A 13,564-nucleotide genomic window follows, 5' to 3' on the forward strand; every position below is an offset into this window, starting at 1 on the left:
AACTTTTTGTTTAAAATTGGGGTGGGGGGGGGGGGGGACAACGAATCCACATTTGAATGAGTATTATTATGTTGCTAAACGTAAATTTTAGAGACGCATTTTCAACGTCACCGTATAAAAGAAATAGTTACAAATAATGTGTTCCTAAAAGTACGCATTTAGTAACGCCTACGTGTTAGTGAAAGTAGACTTTTAGAAATGCACAATAAATATGTCAGTAAAACCTTAAGCTACACGACTATAACGACATTTTTAACGATGCGGGTCTCCATGTTGCTAATACTTTTAATGGCGCTCTTTGACCATAAGCAGCACGTTTTGTGCATTACTAAAAAGTGATTTTCTTGAAGTGGGTATTTAAATGCTTCATTTTACCATAACTATAGTTAATTTAATTTTGTTATTAAACATACTGTTTGATAAGATAAAGTGTTAACTTCAATAATAGTATATGCTTGATTTTTTTAGTTCAAATAGTGGTAGAGGGACGTCTTGAGTGCTAACCCATCAATTTAATTCAAACTTATATTATTAAACTTTGACGGATAACAATGACCTATGTAATATGTAACATCGAATAAATAAAAATATTACTTTTAGTGGCTAAGAAATAAGACAATATTAATTGTATCACATAACATTCTTATCAATGTCCTAAATAACATTTCTTTAATTTTTCAGCAACGAACACCATTTCTCTTAACCAAAATGAGTATGGAATGGTTCAACTAACCTAACAAATATATTATCAACTTCAAAATTAGAAGTTTGATCTCCCTCTTCAATATTGTCGAAAAAACCACTCCATGTTAAGTTGTTCGTCTCTATCATATTTTCTTGTTTAAGCCGATAATTAGGATGTGTTTGGAATACTTCTAGTTTAACCATTTTTCTTAATAATATCAATAAAATAATTTTATATCTCACCTTTTTCAAAAGTGCCATATATACCAAAATTTTCAAAAGTTGTTCTACCAATTGTAGCTGTGTTCGTTTTATATATTTATATTTTTTACAAAAATTTTAAAATTTTTAGTGAATCTTTATAAAAGTTATTTTGGATGAATAAATCTTCACAACATTATTTCTTTAAATAAATAATTTTTAGTAATCCAATTTTGTAGATACTCTTTATTTGTATATGATTCTTTATAAGAAACATTTTGACCAATCTAAAATATAGGTAATACTAAACATTAATTAACTTATTATTTTTCTCCAAAACAGAAATTGATTTTGTTAATTTATTATAATTATCATTATTTTTTGAAGTCCTTCCAAATATTATTTACAAGTGTTAACGCATAACATAGATCTATCTCAATTTCAGGTGAGATTCACAAATATATTAATAAAGGAAGTTTTTAAATAAAGAAAAATGAACCAAGTTATTTACTAATATAGCATAATATCACAATCTATTATTGATAAACTGCGATAGAAATTTATTAGTATCTGATAGATGTCTATCATAGTCTAATTATCCTATTAATAAACTATTTAAATAAATTTAGACATATTTGAGCCACACTTCTTGCAAATAGCAATTTAAGTAATAATGTTTTGTTCAAACTTGTTTTAAGCCACTTGTTGCACATTATGAGGTGTGGACGTGCGTGTTGGTCTCATAATGAGAAATTTAAGGAATGGATTTTATCGGATTGAGAGAAATAGTCATTCAAATGTTGTAGAAATGGCTAATTTTTTGACAAACAAATGATGATTTAACTTCAACCTTTGATTGAATCTTTGACAAATATAGTAAATAGAAGTAGGAAGAGAATTTTGAACACAATTTCGATTTTCTTCTCCCATATAAAGAGGGTTGAATGAATTTGCATATTCATTCAAATTTCTAAGTTAGCAATTATAAACGAAAAGGAGATTAGACTAAATAAAAGGCATAGAAATGATTGGATTGAGATCAAACATCGTAGCATTATTATCTTTTTTGTTATTGTTGGCATCTACAACTGAAGGTCAATCCATTTTTGATGTTACTAAGTATGGTGCCAAACCAAATACTGATATTACTCAGGTAAGTACGTGTATAATTAATAAAAAAAATTAAATTTATATAGAAGATTTTAATTTGATGAAATAATTCAACTTACAGGCCTTAGCAAATGCATGGAAGGAAGCATGTGCATCGACCACTCCAAGTAAATTGTTGATTCCAAAAGGAGTTTACCAATTAAGTAAGTCTAACCTCAAAGGTCCTTGCAAGAGTGTTCCTATTGAGGTTCAAGTCGAAGGGACATTACAAGCTCCTCTCCATCCAAAAGTAGATGGATTGGTTATTTTCGAATATATTGATCAACTAACATTGCCAGGCACGGGAGTTTTTGATGGTCAAGGAAAAACAGGTTGGGAAAAGAATGATTGCCATAAAAATAAAACATGTACCAAACTTCCAATGATAAAATCTCTAATTATATATATTCCCCAATTGATATATAATTTAAAACACATAATTTCAATTGTCTTTAACTCATAGTTTTTTCCTCTCTCTCTCTTTTGTTTAAACGTTTCAGAATTTGAAGTTCAATTTCGTCACCAATTCAATAGCGAAGGACATTACTTCCTTGGATAGTAAGAATTTCCACATCAATCTTTTGGGCTGCAAGAATTTTACTTTTCAACACGTGACAATCATTGCACCGGACCATAGCCCCAACACCGATGGGATTCACATAAGTAGCTCAGAAGAGATTAACATTCTCGATTCAAAAATCGCAACTAGGGATGATTGTGTGTCTGTTGGAGACAGTAACAAACATATAACTATTACTGGTGTAACTTGCGGTCCAGGACATGGCATTAGCATAGGAAGCTTAGGCAAGTACACCAAGGAAAAAGATGTGATAGGAATTACCATTAAAGCATGCAAAATATCAATACTTCAAACGGTGTCAGGATCAAAACATGGCCAGATTCTGCTGGCGCATTCGCAGCCTCTGACATGCATTTCGAAGATATTGAAATGGTTAACGTCAGCAATCCTGTCATTATAGACCAAGAATATTGTCCATGGAATCAATGCAACCGAAAGGCATGTATTGAAATTATTCCTCTAATTCATTTTAAACTTAGTTACTTCAAGAAATATTCTTTTTTTTCTTTTAAAGAAAAGTGCAAACTTGAGGTATAATCATATCAATAATTTTTTTTGGTGTGTTTTAGGTTCCATCAAAAATTAAGATCAGCAACGTCAGTTTCAAAAATATCAGAGGCACTTCTGCTACTCCGGTCGCAGTCAAACTTCTTTGCAGCAAAAGTATACCATGTGAAGGTGTAGAAGTTGCTGATATTGACCTCACTTATAGTGGAAGTCGAGGATCGATTACATCTCAATGTGCAAATGTCAAGCCCACCATTTCTGGAAAGCAAAACCCACATATATGTGCTGAACCTGCTCCTGTTGATGCTCCATCAACAGATTAATCTTTTTAACAATGGTACAAGTCAACAAAACCATATGTGAAGTTTATCATATCTCTATTTCACAATATTTTTGTTTTACTTCTAACTTAATGAGAAGTTCAATCATAAATTTCTACCTTAAATGGTCAATTCTATCAATCTCAATCTTAGACCTAATTAAGTGAGTCATATAATTTATTTTAATGTTTTAATAAATATAACATTAGATAAGAATTTCACTTTCACCAACACTATACTCTTAAATTTGAAAAGTTTCATCTAACTCTATTGAGTTTTAAATTTGTTTCCTAAAAAAACACTGAAGAGTTTTTCTCTAAGATGATGGAAATTATTGTGACTACTCATGTGTAAAAATTAATTTCTGATTGATGTTGTAAATGATGCGAAGAATATATTTTCTTTTGTTATTAGCAATGATATATATGTGGGGAGAATGATATTTAGCAACGATATTAATCTATTAGATAGTTGAAATAAAGTTGTAGATATTATAATACATGCCTTTGAATTTTTACACGTTAACTCTCACAAATTAGTTTTTTAAACAATATTAAAGTTGAAAATTAAGAAAATTATAATAGATGGCAAAATTAGTCATTACCATTTTACCAATATGTTGTGACACAAATAAATATTTCAAAATTATTATTTTAAATCTTTTTTGTGAAACAATATGAATGTTTTTATGTAATTTTTTTAGTACGATCAATAACTGATATACCATTACTTTTGTCTATCACGGGTAGGCCACAATCATGAACCACTCATATATCACCATATTTATGTGTACCACTAATTGACAAATTTTTTTAGTTGGTGAAATTTTCAACTTAACCCAAGTTGAAAATTAGTTTGACCCAACTCAACTCTTATAATTTGCATCAAAGTTGGTTGGGGCCTTTCAGGTTATAAAATTTTCTGAATGCCCTCATCTTAGCACCCTTATCAATTTCTATGTTTATCATCATATTTTTTTGAGATTTTTTTTTTCATATTTATCATTGATAGACTATTCGATATTTTCATCAACATTGCTTACGAGACCCTCCTAACATCTACAAAATTAAATTACCCCCTCTTTTTTTGAGTAAGATATACATAGAGAAATTTGAACAACATACCTCACGTTCGTTATGAAGTATGAAATAAAAAAATTGCAATTTTTTCAAAGTTAAATTTCTTAAATAAGAACCTTTGAATTTTTAAATATTGAGTTTGGAAATGAAGTTTAAAATAAAATAAGTTGCCTACTTTCTAAAACGGATTTATGAAATAAGAACTTTTCTTTTTCAAACGGTTAGGTTTGCCCTTTTTTTTTTTTTTTTTTTTTTTTTTAAGTTTTAGAGTCAAAGTTTATTTAATGAATATCTAAATTTGGAGTATAACTTGTTGGAATGTATGCCTTAAAGCCTCGTAGTTAATAAGTTATTTGAAATAATGATTGATTATCTTAGATATGCAATTATAGATTAAGGAAATATTTGAGGTTATATTATGTAACTTGAACAGTATGTGATAGACATACAAATGGATCACGTTCAAGTAATAACCTAAATAGTTTGTAGTATATCTATAAGGTTGAGTGTCTTATCTTGGGGACACTATGGATACGTCCCATTTTGTAAATGTTACAAGAGTTGTAAGTGTTATAAACGATTTAATTCAAGTCGTTCATGTCAAGACATGCACGTGGGGGTATCCTATACTGGGAGCACGAAATGATTAAACTCTCTTTATAACATTGTTGACTAAAGAGATTATCATACTCGACCTTAATCCTGAGTGAGTAATGAACTCCTGTTTAGGAGACCAACCCTGTTATTTGTATGAGTGAGAGTGGCCTGACTCGCCGACTCAATAAGCCTATCATTTTAGTGATTTGTCCAAGTAGGGAGCTAAGAACATAGATACACAAGGTGGAATTTACTCCTTCTCGTCTTCAGGATAAAAAGATGAGTTGCTCCCTTAAGCGTTGACTTTGGATCTCGAACAAAGAGACCCCTCCCTCTCATTGGCTCGAGAGGGTTTTGTCTATGATAAGACCATAAACAATTTGTTCATTAGAAGATCAGTGAGACTTAAGTAGTAAGAGATAATCACAAAGGTAAAACGGTAATTTGACCCAATTAAAGTTACGAGAAATTCGTGAAGGGTTGACTTACTGATAATTGGTTATATTCATAAACACAGAAATATATCTACAGTGCAAAGACTGCAGTTGTGGGTCTTTAGTTTTGTGACCCATAACTAATAAATCTTGATTAATTTAATATAAGAGTTTAATCAATTAATCTTGTATCATTGGAACTTCTAATCTGTTAGTCTATTAGGTTCACCCTATGTGAAACCCGGATCTCCATTTTCCTACTTAAGTAAGTGATTAAGGGGTTAATTAGGAGAAAGTTAAATCCTATGTTATGTAAATAATCTAATAATTTTACAATTGTCATAATAACTGTAATAATTGTCACCTTCTGTGGATCAGCAATTAGTAAGAGTGAATGTAAACTATAATAGTTAGGTATTATAGTTACGATAACCATATTTGATTCTGGAGTACAAGTAGAGAGGACCCTAAAAGGATAAAAAGAAGAGAAAACCTTGAAGACTTAAATCCTGAATAGTGAAGAAAGGATTGAAGAACTGAGGAAAATATAGAAATTTATTTGGGAAAATTCGTGTGGAAGTTGCACGGAGATAAACCATATTCACAGTAGCTAACGAGATTGGAAAGAATGAGAGTGGAGAGAGCGACACCAGCGAGAGTAGAGGCAGCGAGAGAATGGGAGAGAGCGAGATGGGCTGAGCGAGAGACTGGGAGATGGCGAAGTTGGAGAGAAAGGGTTGAGAGAAAGAAGGAGAGAGCGACGCTGGCGAGATTGGAAAGAGCGATGCTGGCGAGATTGGAGAGAGCGAGATGCTTAGCGAGAAACCTGGAGAGAGCGACACTTCCAAGATCCAAGCTAGTAAGAAGGCTAGAGAGAGTGAGATGCTTAGCGAGAAACATGGAGAGAGCGCCACTACCGAGAGCCAAATGAGTGAGAAGGCTGAAGAAAGCGAGATCCTTAGCGAGAGTGGAGAAAGTGAGAGTTTGAGCGAGAAAGTTGGAGACAGTGAGAGTGGAGAGAGCGAGATTGTGAGTGAGAAAGTAGGAGAGAGCGAGAGTGGAAAGAGAGAGACCAACGAAAAAGTGGGAGAGAGCAAGAGCGGAGAGAGCGAGAGCAGCCTGAATGCCTCATTTGAACATCACGCCCACGCGATCGAAGGAAACCTCCTATGCATTGAACGACCGGGCATTTATGTGTTGAATTTGACCACGATCTTATAGATTATGCATTGAATACAAACAAAGCTTGAAGATGTAAGGGAAAACGTCAATTAAAATTTAGGTGTCCAATTAAGAGAAATTCTTAAACCATAAGAAATTGTGTTGGATGTGTTTGGGAAGAACACATTGAACCAAGGTGAAGTCAGCTTACGTTGATAAAGGGAGAATTAAACATTTAGCATGCAGCCAAGTAGGTGGTGTCAACACCATAGGAGGTTTGGACGCCTATAAATAAAGACTTTGGGATTTCATTTTCAAATCACAAATCATAAAAATTGTAAAAACATGGGGAGAGTAGAGTGCATTAGACAGTGAGGGTGGAAGAGAATGCATCAATTTGAGAAGAGGAGATCTCCCAATCTACTTGAGTGTTTGATGTAATTTCAAAGCCATCTGAAAGATAAGAGAGTATAGTGTTCATGGTGATGCTGCCGGAGAAGAAGCTCTAGGGAATTGGGCTGAAGAATGAGAAAAAGATAGAGGGATCGATCTATTGGTTAAGCTGAGCCAGTCTTGATGTTTGGATGATTCCGGCTAAACCATGAAGACTTATGAGCTGAGATTTTCTGGTAAGATTCTTAAGACATTTTAGAATAGTTTTGTAGAAGGAAGTATCTTAAAATAAGGTTTAGAACTAGGAGTAATCTAAGCTGTAATTGAATCTAGATTCTAGGGGTAAAAAGGGAGCTCGAGGTAGAAAAAGGAACTATTAGAAAGGCTTCTAAGCAATTAAGGTGAGTGTTATAGCTTTGATCATTAGCACATAGTGTGAGTGTTATAGCGTTATAGTTCCAATATATCATGAGTGTTATAGATTTGATAATTAACACATAGTGTGAGTCTTATAGCGTTATAGTTTCGATATATCGTGAGTGTTATAGCGTTGATAATTAACACATAGTGTGAGTGTTATATCGTTATAGTTTTGATATATCGTGAGTGTTATGTTGCTTTGATAAATAAAGAATATTGTGTGTTTATACAGTGTTGATAGTAAATGCATATTAAAATACTGATATACAATTTTTAGCTTTATACTCTGATATTGGAATATATGCATCTGTAGATACAAAATACATGCTTTTGGTGATAGAATGATTGCCATGATATTGTTTGTGTGTGACTAAGGAAACTGCGATTATGCCCGGGATGTGGTTAGCATGCTTAACAAAAGGTGCTTGGCTGACAAACATATGGTACGCTAATCGTTCGCGGGAAAAATATGGTCGGCTTCGGTCGACGGGAAATAATAGTCGGTGACGACTGGCAGGAAATATGGTCAAGTACCTAAGCATGACTAGCGGGATAAATAAAATGGTCGATGTGCACATTGGAGGGAATTGGGGTCATAAGAAGGTTTCTATAGATGATTGTATTGATTTATGATATGATATGCATGCTACGTGTAGTTTTTGGGATAAAGATTACTGGTTGCATGATTATATCTTTGACTGTGCATGAGTTATAATGCGAGTGTTGGCATGTAATTGATTTCCCAAAAATAATGATTTTCAAAGTGAATTTCATCTTGAAAGAACCACTCACTCGGCTTATGTACTCACATTCCTTCAAAAAGTTTTCTAAGGCCACCCCCCAGGTACGGAGTTCTTAGGATGCGCTAAGGTCAATTTTGCCCAAGTGCCTGCCCCAATTACCACTTCCGAGGATTATTACGGTTTGGTCCGTTGTAAACTTTGTTGTTAAGCTCAGCTATAAGTTGTATAAACTTTTTATTCACTGTCGTAATATAAAAGATGGGCCTACTAAATCCGTTATATTTATCTCCTTGATCTTAATCAATTCTTCCGCTGTGTATAAGTTATAGTATGGTATCAGAGTTATTCCGCAAGAATCATTAGGCAGTAAGTGTCAGCTCAAAGGTTGATAATTGCTGCAGTCGCATCCCTTTCCCAGGCTAAGAAGGTGGTCTGGGGGTGGGGTTTGATGCCCTGCTAACTCATTAAGGATAAAACAAGAAATATTTAGTTTTGGAGGAATTTGAATTGTTCAAATTATAAGGGAACTTAAGTTAATTGTATATATTGTGTAACCCGAAGGTACACAAATCAGTCATAATGTGCACATATACAGTCAAATGTGTACATCTTCCTATATAAGAAAAATAACAAGAACCCTATAACTGTGCATGAATTAGTTTGCATATAACTCCTTTGTTATATGTACAATCATTTAGCTTATGGGTAAGATTTCCAAAATATCCTCAGTCATCTTTACATAACACCATGGTCAAAACAGTCCATTCAGACAATATCATTAAGTCATGCTGTTCGATCAGTAAAAATTAACAATTCAAACAGTGTAGAATGACTAGTCTAATCAGTCTAAAAAAACAATCCAAGCAGTCTAAAGTAAACAGTCCGAGTAGTATAAAGTATACAGTCCAAGTAGTCTAAAGTATACAGTCCAAGTGGTAAGGATGACTGGTTCGAAGGCGAACCTATAGAAAGTCACCTCAAATTACAAGTCCAAATATTGTTCCGCAAGTAAACAATCGGTAACCAACTAAAAAATGCGAAATAGAACCAACAACACAAATTCCAAATTTTAACCAATCTAAAATAGACCGAATTTCATTGATCAATTCCAAAAACAACTCCAAGTAACTTACTCAAAGTAAAGCTTGATCAACAATCACTCCAAAATTTCAGTCTGTAAAATCTCCACCAAAACAGATTTTAATTCCAATCGAGAACATCTAATTTCTTTCCAAAAACTCCAATTTCAACCTTAAAATAAAACCCAAAAGATTTTAGGCTAAGAACTTGATGGACATTCAAGAATTCCACGCGCACGAGAAACAAAGAGGGAAGAGAGAGAGAGAAAAAATTAATTTCTTTTTCCTTTTTTTTCTCTCTCTTACTTTTCATAAAAATCAAATTGCACAAAATAAAATGAATTATCTTAATAAAATAATCCAAATTTTAAATCGCACGCCAAATTGGTAAATTTTAAATCTAAATTTCAACCACCAAAATCGGTGGTTGAAAGCAAAATTTCAATATAGACATTGAAATTTTGTTATACTTATAAATACTTTAGTTTATTTTCTTGTGTTCGGAAGCAGCCCAAAAAAGTATTTAAAAGTAAATGTATTTTTAAAGAAAGCTTTTTTTATTTTATTTTTTTTTATTTTGGTGTGTGAAGATTTGAAGAAATTTTGTATAAATCTTACAAACTATTTGTTTACCTCTAACCATGAAGGTACAGTCTCAGTAGGCTCCCAGGCTGCCATTCCACCATCTTTTGCCTATTTAGTTAAAGAACAAAAACTTAGTCCTTTAAATCGTTTAATTATGTCATAAATGAAAAGATATCATGAAAATAGAAAAAAAGCACATTATGTTAAATTTAGAATTATTTTAAAAACTACAACTCAAAATATTTTGAATTAGAATTACTATACCTGTAAAGAAAGTATTAAGTTGACTGCATCGAAAAAACATTGTGGTTCTATAGGATCTCCCACAATGTCTGGAGACATTGTTGAAAATATCAAACAACACTAGAACATTATTAATAATAAGAATTAGCACATTATTTACATTTTTAAAATTTATACATCTTATTAAAAAAATTAGTTCATATTAATTACCATTAAATTTTCTGCTGTACAATCAGAAACTTGCCATCCATGATCTTGATCAGAGAATGTCCATCCTCCTTTTGACATGTGACGATAAATTCTTTTGAAATCGCCATGAGGATTCTCTTTTATCTTCATATATATCAAAAAGGAAATTTTATGGAGTCGACAAATAAATAAAATATAAAACGTATATCAAGATAGAATCGACACATATATTTACATGGTTTATTAGTAAGATTTTAGCTACGTCCATGGATAGAAGGAGAGACCAAAATCGTAAATAATATAATTATGCCAAAAACGAATTCAACTTAAGTTTTAGGGGTAGCGTCCCCAAACCCCACAAGGTGCATCATTCCTAGACCCCGACTTGCTAGTCAATCAATAAGATCCTTGTACTTGGTCTTTTGAAACATCAGATATCACATTCAAGATATCCCAAACAAATAAAATTTACGAAATTTCGCTAAATCATGCTCATTAACAGTTCATCCATGGACAAGATATGTACTTGTGATTTTTTTTATGATGTCATTCCCTTTTCTAAGTGTGTCTGAGAATTCTTCATGAAGATTAGTAGCAAGAATTGCTTGAATGGCAATGGCAACATCCCAAGATTGACTACCAAAGCTCTACTCAGGCAAGAATATATATATATATATATATATATATATATATATAAATGTAATGGGAAATATATATGTTTAATTTATAACATGCTTGAAAAAAAAAATAATAAAGGAATAATATACTAACTTGCATCTTCATTCCATCTTCTCCAACCCATAAGTAATCTTTGACTCTACAAGATGTTTCTTGTAAGCTTCACCATTAGGGTCGTCTGCCCAGCAAGCAATCATGCATAACAGTTACATGTTTATTAGACTACGACCATGTCAATTATATAACTAATAGTGTCACTTACACTCCTTTAGATCCCAAAAATAATATATAATACTATTCCATAAATTAAAAATTCCTCAGCTGATCAATTATTAATGGTGTTCTTGAATTTTTTTAGTTCGATCATTTGTATCCATACAAACATTCGAAACTATGATTGAGTCCTCAACTTTGTTAATTTTTGCATCAATAAATGAGTAATGATTAGTCTCATGCATCCCCCTCTCATATATAAAAACAAAATAAAAATAAAAAATATATTTAAGTGCATCCCGAATCATACCTATTTTTTTTGCATTCAATTTAATTAATTATTTTTTTAATATATTGTAATCATCACTTGGTGTAAATGATGAGAAATAGATACATAGAGATATGTGTATTTTGGAATACACCCAAATATTATCATAAAAATAATTCAATTTAAAAAGGAATTTTTATTTGGAAGTATCTAAGCTACACAAAAATAGTGCGGGTGAATAAATACCTTTGCCCAATAATGTTGAGCTCGACTCCATTTAATGTTAGTGTAAGATTGAGTATAGATTTCTTGTCGTAGTTGTCAAATAAGAGGAGTGAGAGGTCCCACAAGGCGCTTCCCATGTAAGTATGACATTGGAAGACATGTCAATCGACAACAGCAAAAAATTGCTCTTGAATTCATAGCTACTTTTTCTGATCCAAACATCCAAACTTCTGATGGCATTGGGATTGTTCCCTTCCACTCGTACACCCCCAAAATCTATATAATATTCATATGGAATTACTCACTTTAATAGAAATTAGGTAAAAAGAAAAAAAAGGAAAATTATAATTTTGATCAATAAGTTTTGGGTCTAGCTAATTTTTATTTGGTTCTTAGATTTTATAATACTAATGTCTGCATCTACGAAGTTTCGGACTTTCAAGACAACGTTGACTCAAAAGTTCATACTTCCATTTAAGGATGAACCCTCGGTCTTGCAATTTTCTCCCCAACAATATTCTCATAGAGCAAGATCATTGGACATCGTTCGTCAATGAACGATTGAGTGAAGAATGGGAGGTAAGTCATTCACAATAAATTACATGTCAACATTATCATTGTTTTGATAGATAACTTCAACTAGATTTTTTTACAGAAAATCAGTCGTCTTAAAAAAGAAAGACGTGCAAAATGTGTATATAATCACCACATTTCTCGGAAGGGCTATGCGAATCTTGCTCAAGAATTAGTGAGTTATTCGACTTAAATTAAATCTTTTATACTAATATATTTATACTAATTATATATGTATGTTCATGTAGAACCTATCGAATGACATTTCTTATCGGGCGATTTAATGAAAAGAAGTAAGAAAAGGGAAGAATAATGAATACTTTGATGAAGTTATTCGAGAATGTGCCAATCGGATTGTAAGTATATATTGTGCAAAGTTTAAGATGACATATATATAATGTTTGAAACTTGTGATTATATAGATATTGTGTGAAAATTGTAATATGTTTATAGGATAAATTGGCTGAAGTCTATGAAGGTGAAGATGTTTTCACCAAAGCATTGGGTACGGAGGAACATTGGAGACGTGTTAGAGGAATGGGTGATTTGGTTTCCCATTCTCAATATTTCAAATTAGTAAAACCAAAGTCCTCAATGAGCCAAGAAATTGAAGGAGGCTCTAGTGAAAAAAATGTTTGACATAGTAAAGTGTCAAGAGAAAGAACTCACAGCAGAAAATCTCATCAGTTCAAATCATCTGTTGGAAGTGTTGCACTAAGTGCATCTGAAGAAGAAGATACTGAGAAGATGTCTAAAGAAGATTTGGAGGTAATTTATTTGTTTTGACTTTTAAATTTTAATCATATTGTACGTGTTTAACCATGCATGACATAAGTTCTTTTAAATTTGTTAAGGAGACACCATGCCACTTGGCTATAGTAACTGTAGATAACATTGTTGCAGTAGCCATAACATTTGATGATGACGTGTCATGCTTAATTGTTAAAGTTCTGATTGACATTGTCATTAGAGAAGATTTGACTATACCAATTCTTGTGAAGGGTAAAATAGAGTTCTTAAAACAAGCAATGGCAACTTCGTAAAATGGCCTCGTGGTTGACGAGAAAAAAGTATGTCTCATTTTCAGTATATGAGTTTGGTTATTTATTATTTTTCCTACTTTGAATTTTTGTAACTTTGATTATGGTAGGACCATTCAACAATTAAGAGCTTCAGCCAGTTCTCCAAATATACTAATGCCAATGGTACCATCAAACTATTGAAAGGACATGCCATGCATAAC

The 13,564-nt window shown here is 32.3% G+C and overlaps 1 protein-coding gene across 1 annotated transcript; it reads left to right on the forward strand.

Annotated features, from left to right (window-relative positions):
* Positions 1-2,947: 2,947 nt before the first annotated feature.
* LOC150029876 (exopolygalacturonase-like) lies at positions 2,948-3,486 on the forward strand. Its single transcript, XM_090310289.1, has 2 exons — positions 2,948-3,052; positions 3,184-3,486. The coding sequence occupies exons 1-2, from the start codon at positions 2,963-2,965 to the stop codon at positions 3,442-3,444; spliced, it is 351 nt and encodes a 116-aa protein (XP_090166415.1). The 5' UTR covers positions 2,948-2,962; the 3' UTR covers positions 3,445-3,486.
* The last annotated feature ends 10,078 nt before the right edge of the window (positions 3,487-13,564 follow it).

This window comes from Benincasa hispida, unplaced genomic scaffold (genome assembly GCF_027475165.1).
Source record: "Benincasa hispida cultivar pf3 unplaced genomic scaffold, pf3_genome.v1.1 HicScf847, whole genome shotgun sequence".
Classification (NCBI taxonomy): Eukaryota; Viridiplantae; Streptophyta; class Magnoliopsida; order Cucurbitales; family Cucurbitaceae; genus Benincasa; species Benincasa hispida.